At 46.6% G+C, this 16,373-nt stretch overlaps 1 protein-coding gene across 1 annotated transcript in view; it reads left to right on the top strand.

Moving 5' to 3' along the window:
• The window catches only part of LOC119856188 (phospholipid-transporting ATPase ID-like), a 133,727-nt gene that overhangs the window by 109,666 nt on the left and 7,688 nt on the right, over nt 1-16,373 (top strand). The window contains 4 exon segments of the mRNA XM_038403408.2: nt 7,561-7,784; nt 10,920-11,003; nt 13,526-13,771; nt 16,003-16,141. Of these exon segments, the coding sequence (XP_038259336.1) occupies nt 7,561-7,784; nt 10,920-11,003; nt 13,526-13,771; nt 16,003-16,141 (693 nt within the window).

Here is a 16,373-nt window from a genome sequence, read left to right as displayed (position 1 = left end):
GATGCGTTGGAGAGGTTTTAGTTGGGGGCCTAAGATGATGGCTAGTGGCGTTCTGTTGTTTTCTTTGTTGGGTCTGTCCTGTAGTAGGTGACTTCTGGGTACTCTTCTGGCTCTGTCAATCTGTTTCTTCACTTCAGCAGGTGGGTATTGTAGTTGTAGGAATGCATGATAGAGATCTTGTAGGTGTTTGTCTCTGTCTGAGGGGTTGGAGCAAATGCGGTTATATCGTAGCGCTTGGCTGTAGACAATGGATCGAGTGGTATGATCTGGATGAAAGCTTGAGGCATGTAGGTAGGAATAGCGGTCAGTAGGTTTCCGATATAGGGTGGTGTTTATGTGACCATCGCTTATTAGCACCGTAGTGTCCAGGAAGTGGATCTCTTGTGTGGACTGGTCCAGGCTGAGGTTGATGGTGGGATGGAAATTGTTGAAATCATGGTGGAATTCCTCAAGAGCTTCTTTTCCATGGGTCCAGATGATGAAGATGTCATCAATGTAGCACAAGTAGAGTAGGGGCATTAGGGGACGAGAGCTGAGGAAGCGTTGTTCTAAGTCAGCCATAAAAATGTTGGCATACTGTGGGGCCATGCGGGTACCCATCGCAGTGCTGCTGATTTGAAGGTATACATTGTCACCAAATGTGAAATAGTTATGGGTCAGGACAAAGTCACAAAGTTCAGCCACCAGGTTAGCCGTGACAGTATCGGGGATACTGTTCCTGACGGCTTGTAGTCCATCTTTGTGTGGAATGTTGGTGTAGAGGGCTTCTACATCCATAGTGGCCAGGAGGGTGTTTTTAGGAAGATCACCAATGGACTGTAGTTTCCTCAGGAAGTCAGTGGTGTCTCGAAAATAGCTAGGAGTGCTGGTAACGAACCTGGGATATTCTATCTGCTACCCAAGATCCATAAACCTGGAAATCCTGGACGCCCCATCATCTCAGGCATTGGCACCCTGACAGCAGGATTGTCTGGCTATGTAGACTCCCTCCTCAGGCCCTTCGTTACCAGCACTCCCAGCTATCTTCGAGACCGCTATTCCTACCTACATGCCTCTAGCTTTCATCCAGATCATACCACTCGATCCATTGTCTACAGCCAAGCGCTACGATATAACCGCATTTGCTCCAACCCCTCAGACAGAGACAAACACCTACAAGATCTCTATCATGCATTCCTACAACTACAATATCCACCTGCTGAAGTGAAGAAACAGATTGACAGAGCCAGAAGAGTACCCAGAAGTCACCTACTACAGGACAGGCCCAACAAAGAAAACAACAGAACGCCACTAGCCATCACCTTCAGCCCCCAACTAAAACCTCTCCAATGCATCATCAAGGATCTACAACCTATCCTGAAGGACGACCCATCACTCTCACAGATCTTGGGAGACAGGCCAGTCCTTGCTTACAGACAGCCCCCCAACCTGAAGCAAATACTCACCAGCAACCACACAACAGAACCACTAACCCAGGAACCTATCCTTGCAACAAAGCCCGTTGCCAACTCTGTCCACATATCTATTCAGGGGATACCATCATAGGGCCTAATCACATCAGCCACATTATCAGAGGCTCGTTCACCTGCGCATCTACCAATGTGATATATGCCATCATGTGCCAGCAATGCCCCTCTGCCATGTACATTGGCCAAACTGGACAGTCTCTACGTAAAAGAATGAATGGACACAAATCAGACGTCAAGAATTATAACATTCAAAAACCAGTTGGAGAACACTTCAATCTCTCCGGTCACTCGATCACAGACCTAAGAGTGGCTATACTTCAACAAAAAAGCTTCAAAAACAGACTCCAACGAGAGACTGCTGAATTGGAATTAATTTGCAAACTGGATACAATTAACTTAGGCTTGAATAGAGACTGGGAATGGATGAGTCATTACACAAAGTAAAACTATTTCCCCATGGTATTTCTCCCTCCCAAACCCCCCCCCCCCACACACACACTGTTCCTCTGATATTCTTGTTAACTGCTGGAATTAGCCTACCTGCTTGTCACCATGAAAGGTTTTCCTCCTTCCCCCCCCTGCTGCTGGTGATGGCTTATCTTAAGTGATCACTCTCCTTACAGTGTGTATGATAAACCCATTGTTTCATGTTCTCTGTGTGTGTGTATATCAATCTCCCCCCTGTATTTTCCACCAAATGCATCCGATGAAGTGAGCTGTAGCTCACGAAAGCTTATGCTCTAATAAATTTGTTCGTCTCTAAGGTGCCACAAGTACTCCTTTTCTTTTTGCGAATACAGACTAACACGGCTGCTACTCTGAAACCTGTCAAAGGCAGTCACTTTCACATCTTCATACATCTGTCTCTCTGCACATCCCTCTGTTTGGAGTCAATGTAGACCTTGGTCAATAAAATTGTACCTTCATCCCTGCTAGGCAGCATGGGGTCTTTGAAATCTGGATGTATTCCAGACCTACAGACTTTCCTGCAGTGCTCAGATTCCTTACTGGTGCAGCTAAGCGATAGCTTTCACACCAGACAGTGTCTGAGGCCTCAGCAGGGTTCTTCCTAACTCCATTACCTTGTCTTTACACGAGGAACACCTGAGCCACAATGTCCCAGTGCTTTCTAGATACCTTATTTCACTAGGCAGGGAAAGAACATGCCCCCAGGGAGTTTCCCAGGTCACCTTCCTGCCAAGTGCAGTATTAGTTCTAAGGAGAGAAAAGATTCTTTACCTCACGCTCCATCCGCTCCCAGGTTTGTCATCTCAGTGAGAGATGTGGCTCCATGTCGAGGTACCAGAGCTGAGAGCCATTTCTGGCTTGTCTGGGTTTTTTCCCCTTCATAAATCCAAACCTAGGTTCTGATGGACAGCATTACAGCGATGCGTTACCTGGATCACCACAGAGGGGGTTGCTCTAGCCAGTTCTGTTAGGAAAAGTTCCCATTCATAAAGTTCAGTGTCATCACTGGATGGGTCCAGTGTCTCCTCCACCAGGGAAAGAAGACACAGTGAAAAGAAAAGGAGTACTTGTGGCACCTTAGAGACTTATTTGAGCATAAGCTTTCGTGAGCTACAGCTCACTTCATCGGACGCTTATGCTCAAATTAATTTGTTAGTCTCTAAGGTGCCACAAGTACTCCTTTTCTTTTTACGAATACAGACTAACACGGCTGCTACTCTGAAACAAGACACAGTGACAGACTCTTAGAGCAGAATTGACACTCAACAGTGCAAGTGCTCTATCAAGGGCTCCATCTCGTATTAATTTTTTTTCTGCAAGGGGGCAAATACCAGTTAAGTCCTTTCCCACCAGGGATACTGTGCTTCTCAATGGTTCTGATTCAAGGGCAAGCAAAACCTAACATCAATATTGCATTTGTTTCCTGCATGAAGAGCAGGAACTTCTCTATATGTTGCCCTGGATTGAATTTAAAGGGCTTTCCAGTGTCGGTTTAGTTGGTACCAAGTTGCTGTCAATAGCCTTGGTTAGAGACTGGCAATTTTGTCATTCAGTATCGTGAATATGAGATTAGTATCTGAAAGTCCTGCTTTCCAAACCATTTCGTTGCTTGACTCCAAGATGAGTGGGAGTCTCCACCAAGGTTCGGAGTTTCTCTGGTCAACAGCTTGAATCTGGATAGTGGACTCTTGAACAGGAACGTTTATACTAAGTTCCAAAAGATGCTACTGGAAAGCAGAAATCTTTGATCTGCCAAGGCTACTCCATGAACTGAGAGAGATTTCCCCATCTGAGCAGCTCCAAAGCAGGTGGGCCTGATAATGGGCTCATTGGCCATTACCTTTGGACTATTTATTACACTTGGCATAGTGTAAAACAACAATTTTTTGATTTCTGCCAAGAGACACTTCGTTGCCATCTCCAAAGTGGGGAAGGTGGACGAGGAGTATGAATACAGACTCCATCTCTAGGAACTTCGGTGCCAGATAAGTAACCTCCATTTCTTCCTTGAGTGGCCTCTGCACATTCCCCGTGGTGAGAGTTCAGTGAGCAGTACTGCCCCCAGGAAAGCAGGCTATGCAGCTCTAGGCAAACAAGGACAGCAGGGCACCAAAACGAGCATCTGCTCCAGGTGAAAGGACCAAAAAGTGAACAGAGGTGACCGAACTTCTGGATCCTCTAGAACAAGTCACAATGAGGTAAAATCTGATGAGGTTCAACAAGGACAAGTGCAGAGTCCTGCACTTAGGACAGAAGAATCCCATGCACCGCTACAGACTAGGGACCGAGTGGCTCGGCAGCAGTTCTGCAGAAAAGGATCTTGGTCTTACAGTGGACGAGAAGCTGGATATGAGTCAACAGTGTGCCCTTGTTGCCAAGAAGGCTAACAGCATTTTGGGCTGTATAAGTAGGAGCATTGCCAGCAGATCGAGGGATGTTCCAGAAGCTCATAGCACGGGACCTTGATCCCACAAGTAGGACTTTGCAGAGCCTATCTCAATGAACTCAGGTTACAGGTAAGTAACCAAGTCAGTGAAGATGTTCCACTCAGCTTAAGAGCCAGATTCTGCTCCCCACCCACCTAGCCCTGCTGACTTCAGTGGGAATGACAGAGACTAGAGCGTGACCCTTCCTGGGCACATCTCTGCTCCCCGAGCTGACGGCTGATCTCATTCCCATGTTCCACTCTACCGGCACGCACGAGACTGCCATAGATCTCCTCTCCAGTCTGGCTCCATTGTGATCTTCATGAGGCACCACAGGGTTGGTAGAGATAGAATGAAACCCATTACTGGCCAGGGCTCCAGGGCTGCCACTTGGATGGCTTTCACCAGCAAGACATTCACCTGGCCAGCAGAAAGAACACTCCATTCTGTGGGTGTCTGGCAGCCTCAGATCAGAGCTGCCTGAATGGGCAGGTTGTGAAGTAGGTGTTTCCTGGGTGGGGAAGTTCCATGGTCTGTTCCCAGCTGGGTATGTGGCCAGCAAAGATTGCTGATCTTTGTTGGTTTGTTTTAGATAGTCCCTTTTTTTTAAAGACTCAGGACTGTGTGGGTGCACCCAGAGTGGGTCTGTGTCCCCCTGAGTGCCTGTCAGTGCTACCCTTGTCCTTCCACCAGTCCCTCTGCCCATCTACTACACCACTCGTTACTGTGATTGCAAACCCTTTGGGGCAGTGTATCAGTACAACCCTCATCCTAGGGGGGGCCTTGATCCTGACTGGGGCCTCTGGGCACTCCTGCAATGCAAATAATAGCTGCTGATAAGCCTGTGAGGAGAGTGAAAGGAGACAGCTTGGATGCCTGTAAATGTTCTGTATAGTTTTTTGTGAATGTCTTAGCATCCTCGTGTGACTCATGGGACACCTCCCGGTCCTCCCGGTCAAGCCCTAAAACACAGCCGCCTAGTCTCTGACAAAAAGAAAAGGAGTACTTGTGGCACCTTAGAGACTAACAAATTTATTAGAGCATAAGCTTTCGTGAGCTACAGCTCACTTCATCGGATGCATTTCGGATGTAGCTCACGAAAGCTTATGCTCTAATAAATTTGTTAGTCTCTAAGGTGCCCCCGGTACTCCTTTTCTTTTTGCGAATACAGACTAACACGGCTGCTACTCTGAAACCTAGTCTCTGACAATACTGTTTCTTTATTGGGTGCCTTATGACTATAACAATTCCTCACACTAGATTTAATTAAGTAAGATTATTCAGAAGAGTCTTTTGCTAATCTTCCTCACTTTAATTTACACAAATTGATTAACTGGGGCTTTTTAATTAAGAAAGAAAAGATTAAGTCGGGGTCTTCAAGGGAGATGATAAGTCAGGCAGCCAGTCAAGAAAGGGCGGGGGGAAGCATGTTACAGTGATAATTAGAAAATACCACCACTACCACGAGAGGATGGGGACTCAGAGTTCTGCTCGACTCATTATTCCATAGGAACCTCTGAATCCAATCAACCCCCAGCCATCAAGAATGGTGTCATTAGTTAAATCTCTATCGTTAGCTATCATATTAAACTTATGTCTCTGTTTAATAAATGCAAGTTATTATTAAGACTTTTCTGTGTAAATGTTTGATTGAACTAATAATGCCCACAGACTATAAGATGGGTTTCAGAGTAGCAGCCGTGTTAGTCTGTATTCACAAAAAGAAAAGGAGTACTTGTGGCACCTTAGAGACTAACAAATTTATTAGAGCATAAGCTTTCGTGAGCTACAGCTCACTTCATCGGATGCATTTGGTGGAAAAAACAGAGGAGAGATTTATATACACACACACAGAGAACATGAAACAATGGGTTTATCATACACACTGTAAGGAGAGTGATCACTTAAGATAAGCCACCACCAGCAGCGGGGAGGGGGAAAGGAGGAAAACCTTTCATGGTGACAAGCAAGGTAGGCTAATTCCAGCAGTTAACAAGAATATCAGAGGAACAGTGGGGTGTGGGGTGGGGGGGAGAAATACCATGGGAAATAGTTTTACTTTGTGTAATGACTCATCCATTCCCAGTCTCTATTCAAGCCTAAGTTAATTGTATCCAGTTTGCAAATTGTGCATCTACCAATGTGATATATGCCATCATGTGCCAGCAATGCCCCTCTGCCATGTACATTGGCCAAACTGGACAGTCTCTACGTAAAAGAATGAATGGACACAAATCAGACGTCAAGAATTATAACTTTCAAAAAGCAGTTGGAGAACACTTCAATCTCTCTGGTCACTCGATCACAGACCTAAGAGTGGCTATCCTTCAACAAAAAAGCTTCAAAAACAGACTCCAACGAGAGACTGCTGAATTGGAATTAATTTGCAAACTGGATACAATTAACTTAGGCTTGAATAGAGACTGGGAATGGATGAGTCATTACACAAAGTAAAACTATTTCCCCATGAAGAAAAGGAGTACTTGTGGCACCTTAGAGACTAACAAATTTATTAGAGCATAAGCTTTCCCCATGGTATTTCTCCCCCCCACCCCACCCCTCACTGTTCCTCTGATATTCTTGTTAACTGCTGGAATTAGCCTACCTTGCTTGTCACCATGAAAGGTTTTCCTCCTTTCCCCCCCTGCTGCTGGTGATGGCTTATCTTAAGTGATCACTCTCCTTACAGTGTGTATGATAAACCCATTGTTTCATGTTCTCTGTGTGTGTGTATATAAATCTCTCCTCTGTTTTTTCCACCAAATGCATCCGATGAAGTGAGCTGTAGCTCACAAAAGCTTATGCTCTAATAAATTTGTTAGACTATAAGATGGCTCAGGCTGGTTTGTACTAGATGGACTGTTGGTCTGACCCAGAATGGCCGTTCTTATGTTCTTAGTGTATAGAAGCTTAGTATGCAACTGGAGGTGGCCGTGCACACTCAATGCATTTAAACACATCTCAAAGCTCATTTTCTAGCAATGGCAATATATAAATTAGAACTCAGAAACCAATCTGTTACTCAGCAGCCTGCAGTGTGACTGGAGGGCCAAATGTGTTCCATGCAGGAATGCCCTCTGCTCAAGCGTGGGTGTGACCCACAAAGACTACATGTCCCAGCATACAATGGGTAGTCTGATAAACACTAACGCTACAAAGCTTTCATTGTAATGATCTGGATTCTCCTCTTTTTTCAGCTGCCCACATTGGGGTCGGTATCAGTGGCCAGGAGGGGATGCAGGCTGTGCTGTCCAGTGACTTTTCCTTCGCACAGTTCCGTTACCTGCAGCGCCTGCTCTTAGTCCACGGGCGATGGTCCTACATCCGCATGTGCAAGTTCCTCAGATACTTCTTCTATAAGAACTTTGCCTTCACATTAGTTCATTTCTGGTATGGATTCTTCTCCGGCTTTTCTGCACAGGTGCGCCAGTTTCTGTGTTCCTGTCACACTCTATATTAAATGTGATAATAATCCTTTTCCTGCCCTAACATCTTCCAGCAGAGGAGCCCAAAGCACTTTACAGACAGGACTGAAGAGCCCCCTTCTTGTTCCGCTGTGAGGTACTCTGGGGAAGTCCAGTTATCCCCCTTTTACTTATGGAGTCACTGAAGCATAGAAAGGCCAAGGGCCAGATATTTTCATCATCAGCTTTGGGTGCCTGCATAACTTTCAAAGTGTGGTCCTGAGTGACTTGTCTGAGTCACATGGGGAGCCTGCGGAACCCAGCTTTCCTGACTCTCAGTCCTGTGGACAAAAGAAGCTTCCTCTGCAAAATAAAACCATGATGAGACAAGCCAGCTCCTTCCTTGGGGCAAACATTACTCATATGTCTTCATCATTCCGAGTGTTTCTGGCTGGGATACTTCTTCTTTCCATGGGCACTGGTAGTGAATTTCCCTAGCTGATGTTCTCACCCATTCACCTGCTCCATTGCTGACAGCAATGGGGTGCTCAAGGCCTGCTTAACACCAGTAGCCGCCCAGTGACATTTTTCTCTGGTGTCACAGAATTTCACATGTTCATCAGGATTTTGTGAATTGATGTTGATGTAAAATTATTGAGTATTTTGTAAATCCAGAAGTGGGTATGGGGAGGCCGTTCCATTCATGAGGGGACCACGTGGGAAAACATGCGAGAAGGAGGAAGGAAACCCATGGGCTGGTTCACATTGTAGGTAGGGCAGGGGTGTCAAGGCAGGGACCTGGCCGGGCCTGAAGCGTATGCTGGGGCAGAGCTGGGCAATGCCATGGCTGCTTTTGTTTGTTTAAGCAACATGCCACAAAATTATTTGAAGCCCAAATCTCCTGTGGATTGTTGCTGCTTCCCAGGGAAGTCTGTACAGTGAAAAGCCACGTGCTGTGGCCAATGTCCCCTGCACCCGTACACTTAGTGCTAGCTACGGGGGAACATGCGGGTGCTTCACAGTAGCACAGGGGAAACACAGATAATGTGAAAATGTTTGGCCAGGGGCTAACCTGCAGCATTATTGAGTATGCTACTGATGGAGCAGAGAGCAGGTTAACCTTTCTCCCAGCATGCGTCTGGTATACGGGTCAGAAGGCGGCATCCCACACCCGGCTCCCTTGCAATTTCTGCTACTTCTGCAGGGGCCTGTGGTGGATCACTGCTGCCACCTAGTGGCTGTCATACAACCCTACTGCCACCTCATAAAAAACATAGAGCAGCGGTTCTCAAACTGTGGGTCGCAACCCCATTTTAATGGGGTTGCCAGGGCTGGTGTTAGACTTGCTGGGGCCCAGGGTCGAAGCCAAAGACTGAGCCCCACCACCTGCGGCCAAAGCCCGAAGGGCTTCAGCCCTGGGTGGCAGGGCTCAGGCTTCGGCTTCAGCCTTGGGCGGCGGGGCTCAGGTTACAGCCTCCCCTCCTGCGTTGCTGAAGCACTTGGGGTTCAGCTTCCCCCCCACCCCTGCCCCGCCCCTCCCGCCCAGGGCTGCAGGGCTCAGGCTTCATCTTTGGACCCCTGGCCCGGGGTGGCGAGGCTCAAGTGGGCTCAGGCTTCGATCCCCTCTCCTGGGGTCTTGTAGTAATTTTTGTTGTCAGACGGGGGTCGCGGTGCAATGAAGTTTGAGAATCCCTGACATAGAGGACCAAAAAAGTGCCACCATGGCTAACCAACAGAGTAAAAGAAGCTATTAGAAGCAAAAAGGCATTCTTTAATAATTGGAAGTCAAATCCTACCAAGGAAAATAGAAAGGAGCATCAGCTCTGGCAAGCCATGGGTAAAAATACAAATAAATTTGTTAGTCTCTAAGGTGCCACAAGTACTCCTTTTCTTTTTTTAAAAATGTTTTTGAAGAACAGCTAGCCAAAGACTCAAAAACTGGACACTGAACATGTTAAAGGAGCACTCAAGGAAGATACAGCCATTGCAGAGAATCTAAATTAATTCTTTGTATTAGTCTTCACAGCTGAGGATGTGAGGGAGATTCCCGAACCTGAGCCATTCTTTTTAGGTGACAGATCTGAGGAACTGCCTCAGCTTGAGGTGTGACTGGAGAAGGTTTTTGAACAAATTCATAAATTAAACAATAAGTCACGATGACCAGATGGCATTACCCAAGGGTTCTGAAGGACCTCAGATATGAAATTGCAAAATTACTAATTGTGATATGCAAACTATCACTTAAATCCACTTCTGTACCAGATGACTGGAGAATAGCTAATGTAATGCCAATTTTTTAAAAAGGCTGCAAAGATGATCCTGGCAATTACAGCCGGTAAGCCTGACTTCAGTACCAGGTAAATTGGTTGAAACTATAGTCAGAATTATCAGACCCATAGATGAACACAATCTGTTGGGGTTTTTGTAAAGGGAAATCATGCCTCACCAATCTATTAGAATTCTTTGAGGGGGGTCAATGAACATGTGGACAAGGATGATCCAGTGGATATAGTGTAATTAAACAATGAGAAGTCTGGTGGCACCTCAAAGACTAACAGATTTATTTGGGCCTAAGCTTTCATAGGTAAAATACCCACTTCTTCAGATACATACTGATCCTGGTATGACATAATAAACTTAATAAATAATCATCATAATCTGAAAACGAGAGAGCCCAGATAGTTCTGTATTTCAGCTCATTTGTGTTTAATTTCATTTATTATATATTTTCTTCAGTGTAAATTTTGGGGTCTTTTTATTTATTGATTTTTTCTTTTAAAGGAATCTGCATTATTTTGGCTCAATATTCCAGAACTGCCCAGCTGTTTCTCAGTGCTGGGCTGAGGCCAGTGGGTGCCATTTACTTTTCAGTCGCATGCAGCAGCCTGGACAGGTGCTGTTTGTGTCACAGACTGAATTTTGAAAAGTGAACAGCAAAGGAATTGTTTTGCAACAGTTTGTGCCCTTTATGCCAGGCTTAGCTGGAGCTCAGTGTCCTGGGCCTAGCCCTTAGGCCAGCCCTCTGCTCAGGGGTGAATGGCACCTTCTGTGAATGAAGATGTGAAAGACGGACAGGTGGGCAGGGTCATTGATTGCCGTTACAGATGAACAGAGGCATCCCTTTGCTAACCGACCTCTCTACTCTTTTCTAGACTGTGTATGATCAGTGGTTCATCACCCTCTACAATTTGGTGTATACCTCCCTCCCGGTGCTAGGAATGAGCCTCTTTGACCAGGTAACCTTTCCTGTTAATACCCAGGCTCACCTCTAGGGGGTTTATTCCTGGATTCTTTGGCTCAGTTCCGTGATCCCTTCTGGACAGGAATTAGGTGAATAAAACCTGTGCTAGAAACTGAAGCAATTTCCCTGCAATGGGTAGAGCGCAGAGCACAGTTCTGAAGTGCATGGGAGCAGATTCTGTCTTGTCTCGAATGTATGGCCCCTGGTTTGAGAATGGCTGGAACTCCCTGGGTTGCACTGTTAGTGACAGGAATGGAAAAGGTGCCCTCTACAACCCTCGCTTAATAGGAGAATATTCACAGCCTGTTGGGCTTGGACCTGAAACCTGAATCAGTCCTTAATCTTCCTTGACTAAGGATTAAGCAATGGCTTCAAGATGTGGCCCAAAAACCAATGTCCTATACTTCTGTAGTGCTATTTGTAAGCCCTTTACAATCATGTATATGCAACTGCTTCTGGGGTGCAGGCTGGTGACTAACAAGTGCACAGATAACAGAGGGGGTGGGGAATTTTGGCCAGGGACACTGGTGTAGATCCCTAATTATACAAAAAAGCTGTGAGATCTTCAATCCTTTCTGGAAAAGTCCTTCACAAATTAATAGAAAATAACCTTGGTATAGGAATGCTGAGCCATCCAATGAAATGCAGTGGATAATTATATCCCTGATGTAGAATTCTACAGGATGGTTAAAAAAAACCTATAGAAAGGATGTTGTGTGAATCACTCCCTTTGGTCTGGATGTCATGTTCCTATGTAAAATCTGTAGGATTTTAGAGTAATTTCTATAGAACCATGTTCTGAGTCTCTAGGGTCCTGCTGATAGTAACTCTATGAAATTGCATAAGAGTTTTAAGGAAATCAGTGCAGAGCACACCTTGGTTAGAAAGTCTCCCATAAAGCAGCAGTTCAGTAAATGGCCTGGTATGGTGCAATCTGGGTAGGTGTCCCATGTCGGAGGCCTGCATCAACCATGCCGGGCTATGAACCTAGGGTTTTGGGCAGCCTAGGTGGTTCAGATCTGACTCTTTGATCTCTGGCTCCATGATCCCTTGGAGTGTGACCAATGTCTCTAGATAAAGCAAATACTTAGTAATATATTAATAAAATGGATCACTAAGGCACAGAGCACACAGTCGTGTCCCCAGAAGACTTCCTGGGGGATGCCCACTGTCCTATCATGTGTATTTTTATCTTAGCTCCTTTATATGTATGAAGCTATATCCGCCGTACTGCTGCCCTTTCCCAAGCAGTGGCAGATTTTGGTCTTTATTTTGGGGAAGGGAAACTGAATGTTGTGAAGGCCAAAAGAGTAACTGGGTTGAAAAAAGCATTGGATAAGTCCATGGAGGACAGGTCCATCAATGGCTGTTAGCCAAGATGGTCAGCATGCTCTGGGTGTCCTTAGACCTCTGCCTGCCAAAAGCTGGGAGTGGATTACAGGAGATGGATGAATATCAAAACTCCGCTGTCATGTTCATTCCCTCTGAAGCACCTGGCACCGGCCACTGTCAGCAGACAGGACACTGGGCTAGTTGGACCTTTGGTCTGACCCAGTCTGGCCATTCTTATGTTCATATGACACAGACTCTGAGTATTTTCTAATGTAACTCATTTGCACTGTCAAGAATGTCCTGAGTCTTGTTCACCTTGAACTTAACCAAAGCTACCCACAGGCCATTGCCCCGCACCCCCCCCCCCCGGCTAAGACAGCACTGAGTTAAACCCTGTGCCAAGAAAGATTCATTCATCAATTCCAAGGCCAGAAGGGACCACTGTGATTAGCTAGACTGACCTCCTGGAGAATGCACAGATCTCCCTCCTCCTTCTTGCCCTCAATCTCTGACTGTGCCTTTAACATGCTCCCTCTTCCCTGCTCCACCTAGTGCCTTCTTTTCTTCACCCGGAAAACCCCTGAGCCCCAACTCACTGTCCTGGGGCCTCATGACGCTTACGTTCTCAATACTGCATATGGACCCATGCAGACCAAAGAGATGGGTTAACGCTCACAGTCCCCTTAATCACCCTCTGGTGTGATGGCCACAGCCAGGGCTCATGGGGGTCTCCAGGCCAGACACTCTATGCTTACCCCTTTCTGTGGAGCACTTCATACGGAGCACTTGTTTCCGTCATTCAGAGCCTGCATTCCATTGCTATCTTTGCCCCAGCAATATATCAGTGGCATAATCTGGCCCTACCTGCATTGCAGAGGCTAAACGGGTGGGAACTTGAGAGACATCCAGTGGCTCACAGGCTCAGGGCTCCATGTCAGACAGTCCTGGACACTGCGCTGGAGCGTGCCTCGTAAGGCATGCAACCTCTATTTCTTCTTCTCATCAGCACTGGGAAGGTAAAACCCACCTTGGAGAACATGCCCCGAGTGCTCTGGTGATGTGACCTGTTGGGCAGCATGGCTGAGTGGTGTGCTGGGGCTCTCCCACATGGGAACGCATGTCACAGCTGGAGTCAGGGGGGTCCATGTCACTGCTGGGCTGACAGCCTCTCCCCTCTGTTCTCAGGACGTGGATGACCGCTGGAGCATGCAGTTCCCTCACCTCTATGAACCCGGGCAGCAGAATCTCTACTTCAACAAGATTGAGTTTGTCAAGTGCGTGCTGCATGGGATCTACAGCTCCCTCATTCTCTTCTTCATCCCCTATGGGGCCATGTACGACACAGTGAGAAGTGATGGGAAAGCCATTGCTGACTACCAGTCCTTCGCACTGATGGCCCAGACATGCCTACTGATCGTAGTCTCTGTGCAGGTCTCTGGCATTATTATTTACTTATTTATTTTACTATGGTAGTGCCTGGAGGCCCCAACTGGGATTGAGACTGGATTATGTTCGGTGCTGTACGTACATTCAGGCCCCAACCGGATTTCGTCAGGTGCTGTACGTACGCTTAGGCCCCAACCAGATTGCGTCCAGTGCTGTACGTATGCTCAGTACCCAAGCGGATTGCGTCCGATGCTGTACGTACGCTCAGGCCCCAATCCTGCAAAGATTTAAGTGGACACACGCGAGTTGCTCAGTTCTTCAGTGGCACTGCTTGTGTGGAAGTCTTTTCAGTACAGGGGCCATAATGAGGAACAGCTCTTGTGTGGGGGAGTTTACAGCGCAGACAGACAACACAGACTGGGCTGGGAGAGGAGGAGGATTCTTATCCCCCTTTTACAGGTGGGGAACTGAGGCAGACAGTTGTGTATCTATTGTCTGTTTACACGGGCCGTGGTGTCTGCATTGGGTGGATGCCCTTCACCTCCACATTCTGTGGATGTAGAAACAAGCCCCATGGATGGAGGGAGTGGGGGGGAAGAAGTAGATGTGATGTATCTCGACTTTAGTGAGGCTTTTATTACTATCTCACATGACTTTTTCATAAGCAAACTAGGGAAACACAGCCTAGACTAACTAACTTTATTGAATTTAATCAGTTGGGTGCACAATTGGTTGGAAAATTGTATTCAGAGAATATTTACCAATGGTTCACAGTCGAACTGGAAGGGCATATTGAGTGGGGTCTCACAGGGATCTGTCATGGGTCGGTTTTGTTTGATATCTTCATACATGATTTGGATAATGGCATACAGAGTTCACTTATAAAGTTTGTGGACGATGCCAAGTTGGAAGGAGTTGGAAGCGCTTTGGAGGACAGGATTAGAATTCAAAATGATATGGACAAACTGGAGAAATGGTCTGAAATAAACAGGATGAAATTCAATTAGGACAAATGCAAAGTACTAGGAAGGAACAATCAGTTGTATACATACAAAATGAGAAATGACGGCCTAGGAAGGAGTACTGCGGAAAGGGATCTGGGGGTCATAGTGGATCACAAACTAAATACGAGTCACCAGTGTAACACTGTTACAAAAAACCCGAACATCATTCTGGGCTGTATTAGCAGGAGTGTAGTAAACAAGACACGAGAAGAAATACTTCTGCTCTACTCAGCTCTGATAAAGGCATCAGCTGGAGTCTTTGTGTCCAGTTCTGAGCACCACACTTGGTGAAATATGTAGACAAATAGGAGAAAGTTCAGAGAAGAGCAACAAAAAGGATTAAAAGTTTAGAAACCGTGACCTATGGGGGAAGATTGAAAAAACTGAGTTTGTTTAGTTTGAAGAAGACAAGACTGAGGGGGCACATAACAGACTTCAAGTATGTAAAAAGTTGTTATAAAGAGAGGGTGATAAATTGTTCTCCTTATCCACTGAGGACAGGACAGGAAGCAATGAGCTCAAATTGCAGTAAGGGGGATTTAGGTTGGACATTAGGAAACACTTAGACTGGATGATCCTTGCGGTCTCTTCTAATCCTGTGGTTCTATGATTCTTCCTAACTGTCAGGGTGGTTAAGCACTGGAATAAATTGCCTAGGGAGGTGGTGGAATCTCCATCATTGGAGGTGTGTAAGAGCAGGCTGGACAAACACCTGTCAGGCAAGGTCTAGATAATACTGAGTCCTGCTGTGAGTGCAGGGGGCTCAACTAGGTGACCTCTCGAGGTCTCTTCCAGCCTGACATGTCTCTGGTGCTGTGATCTTGGTCTCATCAGACTAGGCTGGCACAGGGGGCCAGCTTAGCCACTGCCTTGCTGAGACTTGGGTTGGGTCAGGGTGAGGCAGTGCTGATAGGATGGGTGAAATGGCTGGAAAAAATGGTGGAGTTGCTCTCAGCTCCAAGGCCTGAGGCTCTCCACCTTATGCAAATTGGGGTCTTACTGGCTCCTCCCCCTATTTCTTGATGGCCCGGTAACCACAGGGAGCAAACACTTTGTCACCTCTGCATGGGCCGGAGTGCACAGCCTTTCTTCTTGGGTCGGGACCTCACCACAGCAATTTGCAGACTAAACGAGACAGAGGGCAGAACAAGTTCCACACTGGTGGGTAGGGGTCAATTCGGGGGAGCAGCCCTCTCTGCCTGCCTGTGTTTGGCACTTGGATGCGGGGTTGTTAAAGCCATTGACCGCTACTGTATTGATTTATCCTTTCAGATTGGGTTGGACACTGCCTACTGGACAGCTGTGAACCAGTTTTTCATCTGGGGCAGCCTTTCCGTTTACTTTGCCATCATCTTCACCATGTACAGTGACGGCATGTACCTGATCTTCGCAGCCTCCTTCCCTTTCATTGGTAAGCACTTGGACAGCTGATGCAGAGGGCTGTGTCTCCTAGTGGGCTCTACTTAACCTCGTGGAAGTACATCCAGTATGTACTGAGGAAAGTGCCCATAAAGACAATAACAAGCTGTGGATCTTATTTGTCGCCGTCAGGTATTTACACCACACTACAGTACATGCTCATTTTCTCTGGTGCCCACTCGTGCATACACATGTCCATGTGCCCATTCACCAACACACAATGC

Source organism: Dermochelys coriacea, chromosome 5, assembly GCF_009764565.3.
Source record: "Dermochelys coriacea isolate rDerCor1 chromosome 5, rDerCor1.pri.v4, whole genome shotgun sequence".
Lineage (NCBI taxonomy): Eukaryota > Metazoa > Chordata > Testudines > Dermochelyidae > Dermochelys > Dermochelys coriacea.
Note: the sequence above shows the minus strand (reverse complement) of the source record. Positions and strands in the feature narration are given on the sequence as shown.